Genomic DNA, 22,470 nt, shown 5'->3' with positions numbered 1-22,470 from the left:
TTATTATTTCATCTTTAACTGGAAGTAGAGACTGTTGATTTTAAGAAATTAGAACCAGATATATACTTGAACCAGATATATGCTTGAAGATTGAAGGCGGGAGGAGAAGGGGACGATAGCGGATGAGATGGTTGGATGGCACCACCAATTCAATGAACATGAGTTTGAGCAAGCTCCAGGAGTTGGTGATGGACAGGGAAGCCTGGCGTGCTGCGGTCAATGGGGTCACAAAGAGGCAGACAATGAGTGACTGAACTGAACTGAATATACTTGAATCCATTAAGTGCTTTATATTAGTCTGATTTTTTAATATTTTATTTCATTTTCTTAAGTCAGAGATCTGCCCCAGTGGCAGAGAATATGTACTGATTGCTAGTTCAGTGTGTGATACCCTAGTGCAGGCTGTTGGCTTGATTTAATTTATAGTCTCATCATTATATGTGAAATTATAAGATAGGAATTTTAAGCATTTCTGTTACGCCATATGGCATTGGAGTTTTCAGTCTAAACTAAGAATACCAGTAATGCATGCATTAACCACTTTTTAAATTTCATTTTGTTTTGGGTATCCAAGAATTTAAATGTATATTCAAGTTAATTAAAATCTTTTCTAGGAATATGAAGCCATCTACCTAGCAAAATTAACAATACAGATGATGTCACCACTTCAGATAGAAAGGTCGTTATCTGTTCATTCTGACTCCACAGGTAAGGATTTTTTCCTTTTGGAGCAATTTGGGGAGATAGATGATATGAAAAGTAGAAGAGAAGATGCATCTGTCACTTATTAGCAAGTTACACTGAGCAATTTAAATTGTTTAGAAACTTTTGGATGGGCTATTGAATTAAAATAATTTGAAATTTTAGTTTTATGATTAATTATGTATTATACAGAGCTTCTGTGTGTAGGCCACTAGTTAAGTAGAACATGCTGGTTGGAAGATCAGATTTCCATTTTGTTGAGCTTTAAATCTTTAAGTAGTTTAAAGTGAAAGTGTCAGTTGCTCAGTGGTATCCAACTCTTTGTGACCCCATGGACTGTAGCCCGCCAGGCTCCTCTGTCCATGGAATTCTCCAGTCTAGAATATTGGAGTGGTTGTCATTCCCTTCTCCACAATTAAGTAGTATAACTGTGTTGCAAAGATTAAAATAATAAGAGGGGTCTGGTACCAGAGGCCCTAAATACACTTAGGTGATCTTATTGAAAATAAAACGTGGCTACTAAGTGAAAGCAGGGTGACTCAGTTTCTCTTTTGCCATAAATATTTGTCCTTTTTTCTTCCCTATTTTAGAGTGTTTCCTCCCCCATTTAATGATCCAGGCTTGCTCTCAAAATCTTTTAACTTTTACATTCCTCTCCAAGACCTTGCTACCATTTTTTGTCTCCTTTCTTTTTATTAGAGCATTCATGGAATTTATTACTTTATTATTTTTCTCTCCCAGAGTTCCTTTCAGTCTTACTTGCAGCAACAACCTTTTAAGTTAGGAAAAATAGGTTACATACCTGGTTAGTGTTGGATCTAGAAATTGAACACTGGTGATCTCATCCACAAGTCCAGCACTATATTATACCTCCTTAGTGATGAAACTATATAACCACTCTTCAAGCTTAACTTCCTAGTTGTTATTGACTCTTTAGTTTGCAACTTCTATGTAGTCATTTTCCAAAATGGGAGGGTCTGTTTCTTCAGTAACAAAAATTCTTTCTTTTTATAATACCTTTAATCTCAGTATAGTTCAGGTCTGTATTGGCCTCCCATCCTAAGTGTTCCATATATTGTGGCCAGACATATTTTCATGAAAGATAATTCTAATAATGGTTTTCTTCTTGTATAAAAGTCTTCATTTGGCTTAATTTTTTACTGAAACAAACACATCATAGATAGTAATTAAAGGCCCTTATGATCTTTATTTGTATCTCTGAATGTACCTCTATATATGCACTGCAGAAAACTGAGCTACTAATGCTTTCCCATGTGTCTTCTGTTCTCCACCTAGAAAGCATCACATCCAGTCTCTCCATAAAAACTTGGTTCAGATGTCATTGCCTCAAGAAAACATGATGATTAACTTATTCTTCCAGTAATTTCTAGTTTTTCCACCATAGAGCTTTATCTGTACCTCCTCACTTTCTGCCTGGAATTAGTTATCTATGTCTCTCAACCTCCTTTAGTAGAGTGCAGATGTGGCACTGCATCTGAATCTGTTATAACAGCTGTGTTTAGACTTAAGGCTTTCCAGGTGGTGCTAATGGTAAAGAGCCTAACTGCCAGTGAGGAGACATAAGAAACACGAGTTCAGTCCCTGGGTCAGGAAGATTCCCCTGGAAGAGGGCATGGCAACCTACTCCAGTATTACTGCCTGGAGAATCCCATGGACAGAGGAGCCTGGTGGGCTGCAGTCTATAGGGTCGCAAAGATCGGACACAACTGAAGCGACTTAGCACGTACGCATACATTTAGACTTATTTTAATGACTAGCATATTTTCTTCTTTATTCCATCAGTACTATAATTCTGTTCTTTTCTTATTAATCTTATAGTGAAATACTAGTTTCCCATTGGAATCCAGTCCACCCTCTGGTCTAACATTATTAACCATGATTTAGCACAACTTTTAGGGCATAAGTTTGAGGTGATGTAATTATTTGGCAGATAATGCAGCAAACCCTTTACCAGTTCAGTTGTTCCCTAAAGTTTTCCTCCATTGAGACTCAAATTTCTTGATTATGATTGTTGGGCATGTACAATCCCACACATACTCTGTGTGGGAAATTTCTGTACTAGCAGACTGTGATATGAGGAGTATCTTATCTGCTACATGCCTTCCTTCCGGTTCTACACTTGTTGGTAACAATCAGTTTCACTGGAAAAACATTTTTGACAGCATCTGTGAAAGCAAAAGGATAATTACATCTACAAAATAAAATTATACAAATTATAACTTCATAAAGTTATATGAAGTTCATAAATAATGTTCTGAGTCATGTTTATGATGGATGCCTATAAAATGGTAACCAAACATTTATGAACTGTTATTTTAAAAATTAATGTTCATTATATAAAATACCTTAATAATTATTAAGAGGGACAATGTCATGAAGGTATTAAGTTCTTTGGGTAATTTGTAACAAAAGTATTTTATCAGTACAAAGGTTTACTAAAAATTCAGTCATGAAATTTTCATTGTCATATATATGATAACACTTCATGAAAAATGAAGCTTTTCCTAGCTGTAACATTCTAATGAATGAATTTAAGTTCCCATTATACCATATATTATGTTCATGCAATAACTTTTAGGCAGTTTGAAGAGAACACATGAAGAAGAAGATGATTTTGGAAACATGCAAGTGGCAGCTGCACAGAATGGCTGATTCAAGAGCAACATTATAGAGGATGTGAATTTCTATTTGAGGAGAAAAATACTACAGACAGTAATAATGTAAAATGGTAAAAACACAAGTAGTTTCTTTTCAATTATATGTTGCTTCCAGACGTGTTTCTCTGCGACTTGTTGAGCAACATTTTAAGATGTTGGACTTCTGTAATAGATGGCACTGATGGTTTCACTCCTTTTTTTTTTTTTTTTAATTCTTTAGTTTTATTATAAACCAAGAATTTTGGACTTGCAAAGAGGTATTATTGCAATAATGCACTTTTCATACTTGAAATTTATTTGTATGATATAAAGTTGTTACTTTAAACAAAATGCAAGTTAGGGGGATTTGTTTATAAAATCTGGGTAATTTATAACAAAAGAATTTCCTAAAGTTTGCTAAAAATTCATTTTATGTTCTACATAGTACATTTTTAAAATAATTTTACAGTTCAATATTATGATGGAGCCTCTTACAGAAACATTAACAAATGTAGGAATCTGCCACATTTCTTTTTTTAGTATAACTCAATAGTTTATCTTTTAATTTTTTAAACTTCTTGGTCCCTTATTAATAATCTTTAAATCATGACAGCCAACTGTCCTTATTTTAACATGATCCAAGTATTGCTTTCTTTCCTGTTACCTTCCTAATTTTATTCTATAGAAAGAAAAAGTTTAATGAACAAAGGAAAATGTTTGCTTTATAATACCAGATGTTCACAAATACAAGGAGAGTTTTAAACTTTCCTTTAGCATTCTTAAAAGCCAAATGTTCTATTTCTTCTTTTTGGAGTCGTGTAGCCCATTTTTTCTTTGTCCAAAATGGTTCTAAATATAATAAACCAATGTAGCACTATTTTTCCTAAACAAAGCCCAAAAAAGAAAAGTGCCTTGCCTCATTAGAAAAAATAATAAATCCTTATGACCTCTAAATTAGTATGTAGAACAGTGAAAAGTTTTGAACGTTTTTCTATAATTTTAATGATAAATTGATTTAAACTGAAAGTCTTAAGGCTTGAAGAAACCTGAGTAAATTATTTGAAATATGGAACATTTACTCCTTCATTTTATGTTGTCTTAATGATTCTGTGAGATTGTTCTGGCTCAGACAGTAACTTTTCTTTGAGGATGCGTTTTTTGTAGAAAAGTGATTGTGGAAGACTTCAGTGTATACAAATTAGTGTTGTAATCAGTTCTTTACATTGAGTTAATCCAAATTTCCCCCATAATTTGCATTAGCAAAGTCACTTTATGGATCCTAGGTTCTCCATGTTTTTATTTATACATATAAAAATTGTTCTTAAAAAACTTTTACTATTTTAAGTATGATGCTGGGGAGGAGAGGAGTGTTTTAACTTTTTATAGTTGATGATTTAGGGTAGCACAAATGAAACTCCTTTGTATTTCATTTTTCTCAGTCCTCTCTTGAGGTGCTTTACTGATGAGAGTGATTTCCATACCTTCCTTTGGTACCAAGAGGTACCACATAAGGTAACCTATTATACCAACTTACCTACTTTGCTTTCCTCCCTGAGGTGAAATAATACAGGAAAAGTTTTTTTATGCAGCATAACAGGAGAGTGGAAGTGAATCAAAACTGCTTTGTTAATTAAGCATTAATTCTGTTGACCCAGATGGTTTTCTTTTCTCTTCCCTTCCCCTATTTTACCACCCTAAAAACAGCATATTGTCAATCCCTTGAGGTCTTGTATTCTGTTGTATGATTGGTGTGTTGTATCATTGGGTGTACTGGTCTAGTATAGTCAAGATTTGCATTGAGTGTTCAGAAATTCCAGTTGGTAAAAGTGCCAGATAACACAGCTTCCCTGTATATAGATTACTATTGGGTAGGTCAGCAAAGACTCTTTTGCAAACTAATAATCTGTGATGCTCCTTCCACAAAAACTGCTTAAAAGAATCTTCATAATAGTCCATTTAGGTTTTAAAAATGAGGCAGTTAAGATTTTCTAAATTAATTTCTTAAAATATACATATCCTCTCTAGTAGTCTGGCCAAGAATACAGGTTTGGTTATTGAATTATATTCGGTAATTTTCCACTTTTAATCACTGTAATTTTTATGTTGTCACTAAAGTGCCTGCCCAGCACTGTAAAGACTCTCACAGACACTAGAAAAAGGGACTTCATTTTCTTGAGTACAAATTAATATGGACAAAAACTTTATTTTTTCTTTCATATAAGAACACTGCAAGTGTTTGAGTATATTCTTCCATCCAGTGTTCAACTGGTTCTTCTGGTAGCTCTTCCTATTCTTTTTATTTGGTTCTGTTTCTATAATTTCTCTATTTCCTTTGATATTTTGTGATAGCTAATTATAGTACATTCAACCAATCATGATTTATTTTATAGAATATTTGAATAATATATGAGTGACTCAGCACCCAATTATAAGCATTAAATATTAATCTGGGCACAGAATTTAAAATATCACATCAGAACATAGGAGAACTGCTTTATTGTCCATTTTGAAAGTATGAAACAAATATTGAAAATATTCAACTAGAATAGCAGTATTTTTACCTTGTAATTTCAGTCCATTGGTCTGTGTTAATTTTGTATCAGGTGTATAAAGAGCAGTTACCTTTGTTTATTTGTATCTACTCTGGTGGAAATGTTAAACCATGATAGCTTTTGCTACCAACTTTCAACCACTTAACTTTCAGAGCAGTATATTTGTTTTGGGAGGATTTTGTGCTTCATCTGAGTTTAGAAGTAATGTCAGAAAATGTTAAGCATGTCCTTTTAAAGAAAATATAAGGTTTCTAATTGTCTTATTACCATGGTAATTTAAGTGAATTTAGAAGTATTTAACTGCAATCTTGAATTATAAAGTTGGGATGCATATATAGAGATATATATCAAAATCTCAACTTGATGTAAAGTAAATGAGCAGTTACCTGGCGGATTTTTTTTTTTTTAAGTAACTGTTTAATCCATAATTCCATAACAGACTTAGCTTCACCTCAATATTTTTGTCCATTCATCAGTGCTCCAATAAGAAAATGATAGGAAATAGCTGAAAAATACTAAAAGATTTTATTTTTTTTTTATTTATTAGAAAAATGAGTTGCTAGGGTCTTTGAATGCTGGATTTTTTTTGTCTTACCCATCCATGGCAGCTAAAAAAAAAAAAAATCACTCAAAATATTCAGGTTTACATGTTAGCTCTCTCTCATAGGGAGTTGCCATACCTCACAGTTCAAAGTGTATTCTATAGATCAGTAACATTATACTGACATGTAATTGCAATTTACTATGCAGCAAAAATGATTCAAGAAGAAAAATAACCTACAGTGTCTATTTACCTTTGTATAGACAATTGCTTAAGTTACTCTGCTTTTAACATTTGTACTTGGATAAAATGCTTATTATGTATGTATAGGAATGTCACAGTGCAAGATGCTGCTAGCTCAGGCACAAAGTATTAAAATTATTTTGTGAAGATTGGTGGTTGTATTAAAACTGTTGTGCCATTATACCTCAAAAAAGATTGAAAAGTTCATTTGTACTGCTTATGCCATAACTGCTTTACTTAGATTGTTGTCTTCTAGGTAAAAGTAACCCAGTTTTAATCCCGCACACTGATTAAATATGAAGGACAAATGAACATTGGATAATGAGAAGCACTTAAGGGTATTTTCTAAAACATTGTGATTACACACATAAAAATTATAGTCAGTACAAGGAAGTCCCAAGTTTAGGCTCAAGATATTTTTTAATGATTATTTGAACAAGTTTGGAGTTGAAAGTGAGGGAATTTGTGTCTGAAGGAAGAGGTAAGGCCATTCATAGAACAGCTTCCAGCTCATTTAAAAAAATACTTCTTGCTTTTAGTTTTCCCCTTGTTAGCCTACCTACATAATATCCTTCATCAAATCTGAGATGTCATCATCAGCATCACTACACCATCTTTTTGATCCCACTAAAAGGCAAAAATATTGCTGAATAAATCATGACAAACCATTGATCATAAAATGCATCCAGATTTCCAAATGTTACATGTAAAAAAAGATGTGCGTTTTAGTCAGTAAAATACAAATATATAAAACACATGGAGCAAAATAAAAATCACAACTGCCACTTGATTATACCTTTTCAAAAGTGAAGAGTACTCAAAAATGTATTACTGAAATGTATCTATGCAGTTTTTTTCATACTCAAGTTTACCCACAGGATGCCTTAGTGAAATCAAGCTTCTCTGGTTAACTAAAGCTAAATGCAGATCATCAATTTCCTCAGTGACACAATTTTTATGTGTTATACCTTACCTACAACTTTTGTTTCCTATGGGGGGAATTCAAGATAAGACCGTAAGAACATTATTTAAAGGGATTTATTGAAATAGCCACCTTATAGTTTTACTTCACATTGTTTAGTGGTAAGAAATGTAATAAAACATTTGCCTTTTACTAGGGTCCCACCCCCACAGCCACACAGGGATCTTAGCTCCCCAGCCAGGGATCAAACCCATGCCCCCTGTACAGGAAGCAAGGAGTCTCAACCACTGGACCACCAGAGAAGTTTCTATTAGGGTTATTTTTTAACATGGGTTTTTAAGTACCAGGATATACCTAATAAAGCTACTGTTACCAAGGTTATAGGACTCCTTTTTCTTAAAAAGCAAAATTTAGTTTTGTTGCTTTCACTAGGAACACACCAGTTCATCTGCCTAGGTCATCAGCAGGTAAGTAGCACACCTTCTATTAGTAAAGAATTTCTATTATTTAGAAAGTTAACTAGCTTTACTGCATGGAGGGAGATATGAAATCTAGTTGAAGCAGGTGTGGGTCAACAGGATAAGAAACAGGTGGTTTTTACTTTCTATTCTCCTTTTACAAAGAGTACACTAAATTAAAATTTTACTAACCCTGACTCGACCTAATAATTTCAACAGACAGCTCAAGAAAAGCACAGGAAACATTAGGATTCTAACAAAATTATTCATATGAACAGGTTTAATGTAACATGGAATGCAGAAGATAAGAACCAGTAGTGAAGTATCTAATTCTTATTTCAACTTAAAAAAAAAAATTAAAATAGGATAGTGACCAGAATAATAGTACCTTTATAGTCACATTAAATAGAAAAGCTTCCATCAACATCTTAAGGATGTAATAAATGCAGTCTGATACATTTCAAAATGTTCCACAACTTTGTAATCCATTTTTCATAAAAATGTTAGAAGACAGGCTTTGGACACCCCATGGAAAGATGAGAAATAAGGTTAGAAATATATAATATACCAGATTTATTTACTAACTCACTGTTAAAAAGTACCTTATATTTTTCTTAGATATTTAAACAAATGAATAATTATTATATTTCACATATAAGACAGGTAGTACTTCAGCTACATTAGAATTATAACAACTTTTAGATGTATATTTAGTTGTCACATTTTATAAGTTAATCTTCATTTCTACTTCTTTTAAAGGCTCACCAGGTTGTCTGCCAGTACAGTATTAGGATTGGCAAATGTTGGACTGTACTACATTTAGTTATATCTAACATCCAATTTCATGTAACCTGTGAAATGACACACCTTAACTGGTATTTAGATATATTTCTTTGAAACAAAAATACTAATTTTATGAATGGTGATAAGAAACAATCTTATTCACTGTATGCTTTTTTCCTTTTAATGAGCAGTACAGATAGCAGACACATAACTCCTTACTACCTATACTCTGACCACTAAGAAATGAAGCCAAACTTTAGAAAAATACAATGCAAGAAAAGATTCAAGTTAAAAATATACTCCTTTGGTTAAAAATCATCCCCTTAATAATTTATTTGTAATCTAAACTCAGCATGTCCCACCAGCCCAAAGTAATCTTCTAAGTGTCATTATACTTGTATCACAACCCAGTATTTATAGAGGTCACCTGGTTGCAGCAACAAAATATTTTAACTCAAGAGAGTATAGCCTTGCTGCATCAGCTCCTTTGATAGATGTCTTTCTTAAAAGATTTTACTTTAGAAACCTCCGGCACATGTAGTTTTCTTCAGATACTGTATATCCAAACTTTTTGTAGAAACCAACATTTTGTGGTAGACATTCCAGGGTAATCTTATAACAGTTCAGTTTCTTGCTTAGCAAAGTAAGGGTTGATAATAACCTGAAATTTCAAAAAGGGTTGGGGGGAGAGGCATAGAGCATTTGTTAATAAAAACGGATATTAATAACAATGTGAGTGAATAGTTTACAAAACTTTGTTTACATTACAAATAGGTTTATATTATGGCCTTTCTCACTATATTCATTTAAAATTCAAGTTACAAATATATAAAGCATTTAAATAACCCAAAGCATTTTATTTTGTTCCAGATATACTTTATGTAGTAATCTCTGGTCTATTAATAAACAGAAAACTCACCCCAAACCCTCTTTACAAGTAGATTTTTAAATTAATGTTAACACCAAAGACTGGCAGCCTTTTAAAAAATATGGCCAAAATTAGTCTTTGTATCTAAATTCTATTCATACTATTTAGTCAGTGTTGAATAGTCAAAACTGTTCAGTCAACATTCCCACATAAAGTGGATAAATAATTGCTTTGTTCTTTATCATTGTAAAAGCTACCTAAATATCTGTGAAAGAATGTATCAGGTTACCTATGGATTTAGTCTAATTAATATGAAGTGAAAACAAAAGCATATACATCTTTATAAATCCTTAAAGAGTCCAAACCAAGTATAAAAATGTGATTCTAACTGCCTTAAGGAGAGAAAACTAGGAATTTCTCATGTTGCCCATATAGAAAAAAACCATCATTCTGAAGACGGAACCTCTTGCTTGAAGTTACACAATTATAAAAGGTATGGCTAAGTGAACGTGCACCAGAAATACTAGAAATTGGTCTCTTTTGTTCACTGAAGTGAAGTCGCTCAGTCATGTCTGACTCTTTGCTACCCCATGGGCTGTAGCCTACCAGGCTCCTCTGTCCGTGGGATTTTCCAGGCAATAGTCCTGGAGTGGATTGCCATTTCCTTCTCCAGGCGATTTTCCCAACCCAGGGATCGAACCCAGGTCTCCCGCATTGTAGACAGACGTTTTACCATCTGAGCCACCAGGGAGGATATTTGATAGGTATCAAATACTTGGACTAGTATCTAGCACATGTGCTTAATATTTACTGAGTGAATTCCTTAAAACTCAGAAAATATTTAAAAGTAAATTCTAACCTATGAAAGTTAAAAGACTTAGATAAATATATAGAGGATTATACAGTGTAAGGCCAGTTCAGTATGTGGTTCTAAAAGTCATATGACTGAGAACATGTCCTTTGTTTTTAAATATGATAGACAAATTACTTGACTCACCAAAAGTTTCTTCTTCCTAGTAATATGAAAAAGTACTACTATTAAAAGTTAATAACTTTAAGGTGTTGGCTGTTTTAACAGTACAGTTCCAATTTCCAAACTTTATGGCATAAATTATATATAAAAATACTTTTCATTAAATTCAGTCTAAGCTATAGAGTGAGAATGGGTTCATAATTAATGAGGCTTAAAAAACTTCAAGCAGGGAAACATTTTTAACAAGTATCTTGGCAAGAAAATGTAAAAGGAAACACAGAGTAGCTACTTTACCTAGGGTTACCTTGTTTCTGCCTACTTACAATTTGCCAAGCTGCTTTCCTCTGCATTCATCACTAACAACAACATCTTCTACTCGTCCTCTCTGAAAATATTTACAATGTTTAAAAGACTAAGCATGTAGGTTTTGTTTTTAGTTAAATCAACAAATGATGGTAAGAATTCATTGATAAATAAATGTTTTATAAACCTTCAAAAATTGCAAATTTTTAAACGTATTATAGAGGAAATAATACAGTGAATCAATTTGTGACCTAATTCACCCATATCCTGAAAAATCCCATCCCATTATTTAAAAACAAATCTCAGAATCCACATCACCAAAATGTAATCTTGTTATTAAGGTACTACATCCACTATCCTATTCCTGCTTAAAAGCAATTTATTTCAGACATACAAATACAGTATACTAATTTCTAGTACAGAAACCACACCAAAATTCATACATCACAGAATTACATTCCAAGTGTTTCAATCATATTCTCATTGAGTTATCTAGATCTTGTTTTCTTTAATATTTCCTGTGAATCATGAGGAGTGAAGGGACTCTACAGGCATTAGAAGGGTCATGATTAGAACATATTATTCTGAACCTTTTACCAGTGGGAAACATGGGAATTTGTGTTAATGCAGCACATTCCAAGTGTCATTTTTTTAAAAAATTAGCATTAGTGATTCCAAACATTACTGCCAAATTCCACAATGCTGACTTGATTTCTCTACATCTATACCAGTTCTCTTCAAGAAGATTAGAGATAAAAAGGGAACATACCATGCAAAGATGGGCTCGATAAAGGACAGAAATATTATGACCTAACAGAAGCAGAAGATATTAAAAAAGAGGTGACAAGGATATACAGAAAAACTGTACAAAGATCTTTACAACCCAGATACAATGGTGTGGTCACTCACCTAGAGCCAGACATCCTGGAATGTGAAGTCAAGTGGGCCTTAGAAAGCATCACTATGAACAAAGCTAGTGGAGGTGATGGAATTCCAGTTGGGCTATTTCAAATCCTAAAAGATGATGCTGTGAAAGTGCTGCACTCAATATGCCAACAAGTATGGAAAACTCAGCAGTGGCCACAGGACTGGAAAAGGTCAGTTTTCATTCCAATCCCAAAGAAAGGAAATGCCAAAGAATGCTCAAACTACCACACAATTGTACTCATCTCACACGCTAGTAAAGTAATCCTCAAAATTCTCCAAGCCAGGCTTCAACAATATGTGAACCATGAACTTCCTGATGTTCAAGCTGGTTTTAGAAAAGGCAGAGGAACCAGAGATCAAATTGCCAACATCCACTGGATCATTGAAACAGCAAGAAAGTTCCAGAAAAACATCTATTTCTACTTTATTGACTATGTCAAAGCCTTTGACTGTGTGGATCACAATAAACTGTGGAAAATTCTAAAAGAGATGGGAATACCAGACCACTTGACCTGCCTCTTGAGAAATCTGTATGCAGGTCAGGAAGCAACAGTTAGAACTGGACATGGAACAACAGACTGGTTCCAAATAGGAAAAGGAGTATGTCAAGGCTGTATATTGTCACCCTGCTTATTTAACTTATATGCAGAGTACATCATGAGAAACACTGGGCTGGAAAGAGCACAAGCTGGAGTCAAGATTGCCCAGAGAAATATCAGTAACCTCAGATATGCAGATGACACCACCCTTATGGCAGAAAGGGAAGAGGAACTAAAAAGCCTTTTGATGAAAGTGAAAGAGGAGAGTGAAAAAGTTGGCTTAAAGCTCAACATTCAGAAAACGAAGATAATGGCGTCTGGTCCCATCACTTCATGGCAAATGGATGTGGAAACAGTGAGAGACTTTATTTTGGGGGGGCTTCAAAATCACTGCAGATGGTGACTGCATCCATGAAATTAAAAGATGTTTGCTCCTTGAAAGAAAAGCTATGACCTCTCTAAACAGCCTGTTAAAAAGCAGAGACATGACATTACCAACAAAGGTCCATCTGTTCAAAGCTATTGTTTTTCCAGTAGTCATGTATGGATATGAGAGTTGGACTATAAAGAAAGCTGAGAGCCGAAGAATTGATGCTTTTGAACTGTGGTGCTGGAGAAGACTCTTGGGAGTCCCTTGGACTGCAAGGAGATCCATCCAGTCCATCCTAAAGACCAGTCCTGGGTGTTCATTGGAAGGACTGAGGCTGAAACTCCAATACTTTGGCCACCTCATGCAAAGAGTTGACTCATTGGAAAAGATCCTGATGGGAGGGATTGGGGGCAGGAGGAGAAGGGGACGACAGAGGATGAGATGGTTGGATGGAATCACCGACTCAGTACACAGAAGTTTGGGTGAACTCCGGGAGTTGGTGATGGACAGGGAGGCCTGGTGTGCTGCGATTCATGGGGTCGCAAAGAGTCTGACACGACTGAGCGACTGAACTGAACTGTTACCAGTTCTAACACACACAACAATTCATATTAATAACATTTTCTGTCTCACAACTCTTAAGAGAATGGGAAAATGACTAAGTGATTTCTAGAAAGCAAAACTATTCCAGGCTATATTTTGCTCTCATTTTGCAGTAAAAAGCAGTGGGAGAACAGACTTGTCTGATGGAAACTCAAAAGTTGATATCCATTTTACTCATAAGCGTTAATGTGAACACATACCTTAGCACAGGAATGGATGAATTTATGTTCTATTATCAGAGTTGCTGTAGCAACTATCTGGCCTAAAGTTACATCTTCCACAACTGTAACATAGTAATCCCCAGATTTCTTCATGTGCTCAAAAGATTCTGTGGAAATTGGAAAAGAGTGTTATATAGACATTAAACTTTATTAGGTGCCAAAAAAAAAACAAACTAGAATTAACTGAAATAATTTAATGAATATTTAAAGCTATTTTACTACACTTTGTGTCTAGAGAAAATGTCAGTTATTAAGAATGACCATGTATTTGAAACAGCAGTCAGTACTGAGTAGAACATAGTACATACATTTCAAAGATCTACTAGCAGAATGAAGGAAGGCTAATACAGCTATTTTACAATCTGATAAAGTAGTTTTCAATTTTCCTTTTGTGATCACAAGTGTTTCATGATTACATGACCTATTTTAGAAATACAATCATCATTTTTGTTTGCTTTGAAAGCACCCTATGAAACAGATAAAAAATAAGTCTCCATTTCCCAGTAATTTTTCCAAAGCCAGTTAGCAAATAGGAGCAAAAATGGAATAAATAGCTTCCCCTCAGACTGACTTATAGTGATGAAATAACAATTTCTCATCTAATATTCCCGCAAAGAAGAATTTCGGAATAAAAACTGAGCCCAAGAGTATTAACATACTGTTTATTTCCACAGTTATATTCTAGTAATGGGTCTGAAATAGGAAGAAATAGATTCAAAGAAGGAAAACAATGACAAAATAATAACCTTCATTTCAGGAGGGTCATATAGAGTACAAAATAAAATTACCTATTGAAGAAAATGAAGAAGATATGAAGACAGTGTTAAGAGCACTGGATGGAGTTAGGAAGGTTGTATTTTTTTCCTTACCAACAACTCCCTGTGATTTTGGGGAAGTCAATTGACCTTTCTGGGTTTCTATCCTCACATATTTTTATTACATTTTTTGATGATGAAATTTCTCTGCCACCCAGGTTCTATGCTATAGTAATTATCTAAAAATACCAGGTATTTTGTAAAACAGTAGTAGTTACTTTTGGATTCTAGAATAGATTGGCCACATTAAACAAATAATAGCTAATTTGTTATTTGAATATTTTCCAGCTATTTGAATAAAACAAGCAGACACTGAACAGAGTTTGAAACAAAAGTAAAATCTTGTTTCCCTTTATTTCTTTTTCTTCAGGAAAAAGAGGCTGTAGGACTTACTCATAAATTGTTCTGGGTTGACAACTCCAGTCTCCGTCAGCTGACCTAGTACCTTAAAAAAACCTAGTTTTGAAAAACAGATTTCAAGTCATGAGAAGAGCAAATATATATTAAAAGAAGCAATGTGTCAAGCTGGTGGGCATTATTTTTTCAAAACTTTCTGTAATGAACCATTCTTATTTTAAAAGATTAAACAAACCCATTCTTCTATATAATCAATATATAAAACAATAATAGATTTTACTAATGTTTTTGCCTGCATAAGATTTTTGGAATAGTGCTGACCTTAAGACTCAGTAAATAGAACCAGCATATACAGTTTTAAATGTAATTTGCAGTAGATTCAATGTAAGGGATGCCAAATTTTCCCAAATATGTGCTTTGGTTTTACTTAAAAATGCAAGATTTTCATTATGACCAAATATTATTTGTAAAATACAATATTGTTGAGATAACAGTTTTTTTAAAGATTACTGATTAATGTTATGTTAACATGAATAGCATAGAACTTTGGGAATCTTAACTTTTATATACTGAAGAACTGATTTGACCAAAATAACTTAAGATTTCCTGACAAGAGAAACTATAAAAAGTTGATTTTTAATTACTGAAATTTAAGGATATTGTTTTGGAGAATTTAGATATTAAAAAAAGGAATACATGTAGACAAAACCTTTTGCAACTATCCAAGGCAAATTATCTTCATTCTCATTTTCCATCCAGATTTTTAGAGAAGATTCTTAACTTTTGTGTCATTATACAAGGTTAATTTCCCCCTTTTGGCTGCTTAATTAGGAAGGAGCACTGTTCTATATAAGTGGTGTAATACCGTACTGTAGTACAGTAATATCTGGCCTATACACATTGTAATTAAGTTCTCAGTCACTTTAAAATTTAAGCACAAAAAAGTAATATGAAAGTCAAATATTTAAAAAAATTATCAGCATCATCATGTATGTGGAAAAAATGCTAACTGTAAGTCTAACTAGCATTTGTAAACTGAGCCCATACCTCTATTCAAATCAGCAGTACAAAGAGGCCTCAAAACCAAACCTTCTCCAGGATGTGTTGGGGAAATGGCTGGAGAAAATGTAGCTGTATTCTGACTCCAGTCCACTTCTTTGAGTAGACTTGGGTCAAACATAGGAGTTTCATCAGGTTTCATCTTTGCAGTAAGATCTAAAACAAAATTTTAAATGTTAAGGCATTTTATTTAATAGAAAATTTTTGATTGGCAAGATTGTCAATTTCTTAATAAAAATAAATGGCACTTAGGAAAACCTTTAACAGGTATGCAAGATACTTATTTAGTCTATCCTCAATGTAACATCAAATGCCACAGCTAGAGCTATATAGAAAACAGAAATTCTGTCATATAGTAAATGAATGACTAAATTTAGAAGTTGTTACACTTTTAAACTCCATTTTTCTAACAGGACTTTTAAAACATTTTTTCCTATGGGCCAGTGCTACTGGCATAGCATTTTGAATAACTGACTTTTAAATGACTTCCTTTATTTATTTTTTTTACATTCCTGGATTAAGGAATAATTTGTTGGTTTTATCTGATACTAAGGAAGACTACTGAGGATGTACCTTTAAAAATAAATATGAACCATGAACAGAATTCACTGGAATATTTGGTCTCAGCTATGATAAATTCACACTAAGTATCTATTGGATTTTGTTTTGATAGCAGGTTTTCTAAAAATCTAGAAGTTGCTCAGCTGCATCTAAGCAACTTTTTTTTTTTTTTCTAAGCAACTTTTTAAGAATAGCCTGTGTTTTTCATGCTATTGAAAAATGATCAATTATGGTATTTTTCTCTCTTTTTTGAACATTCAGAAATGGTCAGGTTCTTATTAGGTAGGTGTAGTCTTAATAAAACTGAAACTAAATGAAAGCTATAATGCTAGAATGAAAATCATGAAGCATAGAAATAGGGGGTGGGAGGGACAGTTCTGTAGAAGAGGGTTGCTGGAGGAAACAGTCTTCCAAACAACTACTAGGAGACTGTGTGGTAACACTAAACTTTCATTTCTAACACCACACCCAGTTAACAGAAGCCAGAGTTGATCCTTGAACAGCACAGGTTTAGGGCACCAATCCTCCGTGCTGTCAAAAATGCACAGTAGAAAATTCGCATACAACTTGTACTCTGCCCTCCGTATCTCTGGTTCTGTAACGGGATTCAACCTACTTTGCAATGTGTAGTACTGTAATACTACTGAAAAAAAATCTGTGGGTAAGTGGATCCTTGAAGTTCAAACCCATCTTATTAACGGTCAACTGTATTCTATTTGATACCTGCCTCTAGTTCTTTGAAACAAAGAATTTAATGACAAATCTATGTATATGCATAATATACTACCATAAAGCAATACAGGAAAAAATTAAAGTCCACTTAATAACAGAATAACTTCCCCCAATAACACAACTTCCAGATGTTTTCATTTCATAAATCACAGTATGTCTAAGGGCAACAATTTTTAGCTTTTCCATAAAGCTAGATTATATTGTATAACCCAATGTAACTATATAGGGAATGCTGCAATCTAGCAGAGGCTTTGGGAAGGTAGTGTGGTGTAATAATAGAAGTTATTATTTGTTCAGCACTTATTATTGTTCAAAGAACTTCACACATTACTGACTCACTGTAATAATCCTAGAGTACTAAAGATGATTATCTCCATGTTAACAGATGAGGAAATGCAGGTGTAGACAAGTAACTTGCCCAAGGTCACAAAATTATAATAGCAAAGCTGAGATTGAAACCTAGACAAGTAAAGACCACAAGCTCTAGAGTCAGACCTGATATTCAGATGTCAACTGTCTGATCATGGCTATGTAAATTAAACAATGTTTCTTCATTTGTAAAATGGAGATGAAACTGTTGAAGAAATGGCTTAGTGTATACAAACACCTGACAGTGGGTCGCACACTATGTGCTCAACAAGATATGATTGAGTCAGCTACTAATTTAAAGTTTATTTTTTTATATGTTCATGTTAACTTTTCTAACATATATTCGTGTTTTTTCACTTTTCATTTAATTCATGAGTCATACTGCTGGGTACAGCGGCTACAACAAGGTTATGGTTATGTTAAACTGAAAACATTCTTGGAAAGGAAGAAAAAACTTGCTCTAAACACTATGCTTGGATCTAAGAACAGTAAGGAAAGGAAATTGTGATGATTAAAACAATCATTCATAAAATTTAACCAGCTTATGGTCTATTTGGGGACTTCCTTTGTGGCTCAGCAATAAAGAATCCACCTGCAAAGCAGGAGATGCAGGAGACTTAGGTTTGATCCCCGGGTCAGAAAGATACTCTGGAGGGGCATGGCAACCCACTCCAGTTTTCTTGCCTGGAAAATCCTATGAACTGTAGTTGGACATGACTGAAGCGACTGAGCACACACCCAGGGTTCATTTGAAACAGGTTTTTTAAATAAGTAATTTAAGTGCGTGCACTTTATTTGTCCCAGATAATAGGGCCCCTGAAGCTCTTGAGTAATCTGAAAGAAGGGGCTTCCCTGATAGCTCAGTTGGTAAAGCCACCACCTGCAATGCAGGAGACCCTGGTGTGATTCCTGGGTTGGGAAGATCCTCTGGAGAAGGGATAGGTTACCCACTACAGTATTCTTGGGCTTCCCTTGTGGCTCAGCTGGTAAAGAATCTGCCTGCAATGGCCTAGATAATGCCATGGACTGTTTAGTCCATGGGGTACCAAAGAGTTGGACATGAGTGAGCCACTTCCAGTTGGTAAAGAATCAGCCTACAATGCAGGAGACCAGGGTTCAATCCCTGGGTCAGGAAGATCCTCTGGAGAAGGGAATGGCAATCCACTCCAGTATTCTTGTCTGGAGAATCCCAAGGACAGAGGAGCCTGGCGGACTACAGTCCATGGGTTGCAGGGTCGTACATGACAGAGCGACTAACACACAAAGTTTAGTCAAAGCAGCACTCGTAACCTATATTTGGAAAATAAGAATTTCAGGCTAGTTAAAATTCTTAAAGCATTCTGGATAGAAATAAGAATCCATATTCTTATCACAATCAAAAATTAATATCAAAATGTTTATATGAGCTATTTTATAAAACAGAGCTGTCTCCCGCATTGCAGGCAGATGCTTTACTGTCTGAGCCACCAGGGAAGCATATTTAAGATTACCTTCTTTTATTTTACCATGTCCCCATGTAGTAAAATTCTGTTCAGTTCAGCCGCTCAGTAGAGTCCTACTCTTTGTGAGCCCATGAATCACAGCACGCCAGGCCTCCCTGTCCATCACCAACTCCCAGAGTTCACTCAGACTCACGTTCATCGAGTCAGTGATGCCATTCAGCCATCTCATCCTCGGTCATCCCCTTTTCCTCCTGCCCCCAATCCCTCCCAGCATCAGTCTTTTCCAGTGAGTCAACTCTTCGCATGAGGTGGCCAAAAAAGTTTCAGCTTTAGCATCATTCCTTCCAAATTCTGTTGGTGTCTAATTTATTGAGGAAGTTAAAGTAAGATGTGATTTGATACTAAATTTCAAAAGATTTTAGAAAAGAGCAAAATTGTTAAATTTGGTTTGCAAAAGATAATTTTCAGTGTCTTAAAGTGCCCCCAGGTACCACGTTAGGAATTTGAAGCCGAATTCCATCCTCACTGGAGTCTTATTTGGGGTTTGGGGTTTTTTTGGCCAGGGGTGGGGGTGAGGGGTGTGCTGCTTGTGGGATCTTAGCTCTCCAACCAGGGATCGAACCCAGGTCTATGGCAATGGAAGCACCAAGTTTTAACTGCTAGACTGGCAGGGAATTCCCTCGTTGGGGTCTTACTTTGAAAATTTTAGATTAATTTAAAAAAATGAACCCTAACCATTAAGTATTTCTCAAAAATCTGTTTAACTACTAAGTTAGCATGTATTTAAAGGCCCATAATGCCTAAGATTAGCACAATAAATGCCTAGTGAATGAATAACAAATGGTATAAGACTTATCTGGAGCTCATTCAGAAAATCCAGAAGAAACAAAGATTTCCAAACTGCCACAAATTATATCACAAAAACCATACAGCAAATTCATTTTTAGTAAGATCACATCAGTTGGTTGACTGTTCTTTGGACACAAGTTCAACAGGTTTCTCACCATCTTTACTGATATACAAGGGGATGAGCTGCTGCTAGGAACAAGCAACTGAGAGCAACAAGTAATAGATACTGGGAATGAAGATTTCAGAAGTTGATATAAAAATTTGAAAAAATCTAAGGTCAAATCTAAACGTCTTTATATCTCATAAGCTCTTGGAGCATTACTTTATTTAGTACACGGTTAAAGCAGGAAGGGGGACCTTGTGCTGTTTGAGACTTTGGGGATCGTCTACATACATTTCATAACAATTTCAATAATAATTTGAATTTTGTTTGAACCTAAGAACACTTCATTTACTGATGATTTTAATAGGCCTGGCTATATTATGCAATTACACTTCAGTTGATAATTTTAAAATTTCTTGATAGTTTATTTGATTCCTATAATTTAGGCCTTATTCCCAGTCTATCCATGAGCAAGCTATAGCACGTGGAGCTTTCGGGACTTGACCTCAAGGAAATAGCCAATGAGTGAATCTTAAATCCTCCAATGTCGTTCTTGCCCTACAGTACCATACTCAGTAGAGGCCAATCTTTACATCATCGTGCCAGACTGGGAGCTATCTCCCCTGTTCTAAAAAACGTCAGTGAATCCTGCCTAATGAAACTGACCTAAATGATTTCCTGAGATCCATTCTAGGATTCATTCACGAGTGTATATCCTAGAAAGACTAGTCGCCCTTCAATTTTGTATGGCATTTTAAGAGTTCGATTTACATAAATGTTAGCTCCTGTAAGAGAAGTCACAATACTTAGTGTCTCTAGAGGGTAGAATCCCCTGGAAGAGACAAAGGATGTCTGTCTTTCCCACAGTGAAACCCCAATTTAATCAGTGCAGGAGGTGATCTTCGGAGCAGAATCAGGTCCTCAAGTGGCTCCTGACCGCCGTGGGGTGCTCCTCCGAAGGGAACGGGGGCCAACGGCGTTCATGCCCATTTCAAAACCGAAGGCGGCAGAGACTATGAACAGCTGTCTCAATCCCCCACGTTAAAGCTGCCGAACGAAGAGTTAATTTCACCCTAGTCTCTGCTCCTGCCTTGCTAAGGCCACCTCCTGCATGGCTGGACCACTGGCCACCATCCCTAACCTCTGCTCCAGGCGTGCGTTCGCTCAACTTACTCCAAACTGCCCTCTACGCCCCCATGTGCACCCAGGTGGCGAAGATAAATGCCTGGATCCCCGAACGGAATCTGCCCCCGCCCCTCGCCGGGCCTAGCTCGCCTCTCCCGGGGGTAGCAGTCACACCTGTTTGATAAACCTGAAGGCAGGCCCAACCCGGCACTCAGGGCACCCGGTCCGGACCCGCTCTCTCTCCCGACCCCCAGACCCTCTCACCCGTAGAGGTCAGCAGTCTGCGCTCCTCTCCAGGCTCGACGGATTCTCACCCACCCGGGTACACTGCACTGGATCCGGATCCGGCTTCAGAGCCAGCCCCACCTCTTCCCGCCTCCCGCGCTACAGCCCGCTGCACCTCGGCCGCTGCGCTCGCAGCCTCCAAGACGTGGCAGCACCAACGCCTCCAGCCCGCCCCTGCCCGCTTACGCAGGGCCGCGAGCAGGGAAGGGGGAGGAGGCTGCGGAGGGGGCGGGGGCGAGACCCGGAGGGCGGAGCGGAGTGGGGGCGGGACCTGCGGCTGACGTCAGCGCGTGGGGCGGGGGCCGGGAGCCGCTGGAGATGTCTCTGGGTCTACAACCGGCCGGCGCGCCGGGAGGAATCCTCATCTCGGCTCGCACCTCCTCGCTTGTCAGGCTCCCATTACAGCCTCGGTGTCGCGGTTTAACTGGAAAATAATTTTGCCTCGGAATCAGCTAAGCACTGTAATGGTGACTAGGGTGTGTATCTTTGATTCGGAGACCGCAGTCTCAGCGCCTTCCCCTCTTGTTTGCCCCTTGTTGCACCTTCCCTTCAGAGTCAATTCATTCATTGATTAGGACTTCGGGTACTCACTGGAGGCTCGAAGCTCCTCATCCCCAGTTTTCTGAGTCACAGATCCTGCCTCTGTGAGGTGGACCCCCTGCATTCTACTCTAAGACTACGTTTTATTTCCCGCTCAAACCCTTTTTGGATGAACACGGTGACTCAGCTGCGGCGACTTTGCCTCCCAGAAGGCAATTGACAATGGGTGGTCATTTTCAGTCTTGAGTCTAGGAGAGAAGTGTTACTGGCCTCTCACATGACGATAGAGGCGTAGAAGTCAGGGACGCTGCTAAATGTCTTACAGTATTCGGGACAGCTCCCCACAACAAACAATGACCTGGCCTGAATGTCAGTATTGCTAAAGTTGAGAAACCCTGGATTAAGATAAGAAACTGACTTCTCTGACCTCCTACCTCCCAAGCGACTTACCTAACTAGCAGGTGTCCTCATTTCACAGATTGGGAAACAACTTCAGAGATGTTAACTGCTTTACATAACCAAAGTTATATAGCCAGTAGCTCTTCTTCCTTGTCTTGTATCATAAATTTCA

General features: G+C 36.3%; 2 protein-coding genes across 3 annotated transcripts in view; one reads left to right on the top strand and one right to left on the bottom strand.

Moving 5' to 3' along the window:
• STYX (serine/threonine/tyrosine interacting protein) overlaps positions 1-6,888 on the top strand; it is a 48,390-nt gene extending 41,502 nt beyond the window's left edge. For both annotated transcript variants that reach the window (XM_069595392.1, XM_069595393.1), the window contains 2 exons: positions 615-708; positions 3,302-6,888. In XM_069595392.1, the coding sequence (XP_069451493.1) occupies positions 615-708; positions 3,302-3,375 (168 nt within the window). In that variant the 3' untranslated portion in view covers positions 3,376-6,888. The remainder of the gene's footprint in view (positions 1-614; positions 709-3,301) is intronic.
• Positions 6,889-7,715: 827 nt separating this feature from the next.
• Positions 7,716-21,563, bottom strand: GNPNAT1 (glucosamine-phosphate N-acetyltransferase 1). Its single transcript, XM_069595395.1, has 6 exons — positions 21,339-21,563; positions 15,882-16,049; positions 14,871-14,933; positions 13,642-13,769; positions 11,023-11,084; positions 7,716-9,519 (listed from the first exon to the last, which is right to left on the bottom strand). The coding sequence occupies exons 2-6, from the start codon at positions 16,033-16,035 to the stop codon at positions 9,372-9,374; spliced, it is 555 nt and encodes a 184-aa protein (XP_069451496.1). The 5' UTR covers positions 16,036-16,049; positions 21,339-21,563; the 3' UTR covers positions 7,716-9,371.
• Between the last annotated feature and the right edge of the window lie 907 nt (positions 21,564-22,470).

This window comes from Ovis canadensis, chromosome 7 (assembly GCF_042477335.2).
Source record: "Ovis canadensis isolate MfBH-ARS-UI-01 breed Bighorn chromosome 7, ARS-UI_OviCan_v2, whole genome shotgun sequence".
Taxonomy (NCBI): Eukaryota; Metazoa; Chordata; class Mammalia; order Artiodactyla; family Bovidae; genus Ovis; species Ovis canadensis.
The sequence above is the reverse complement of the archived record's forward strand: the minus strand, read 5'-3'. Positions and strand labels throughout refer to the sequence as shown.

Coding starts and splice junctions, on each gene's coding strand:
- GNPNAT1 (XM_069595395.1), bottom strand. CDS start 16,035: ATGAAACCTGATGAAACTCCTATGTTTGACCCAAGTCTACTCAAAGAA. Junction 14,934..15,881: donor TACTGCTGATTTGAATAGAG/GTATGGGCTCAG, acceptor TTTCAAAACTAG/GTTTTTTTAAGGTACTAGGT. Junction 9,520..11,022: donor GGAAAGCAGCTTGGCAAATT/GTAAGTAGGCAG, acceptor TTGAAATTTCAG/GTTATTATCAACCCTTACTT.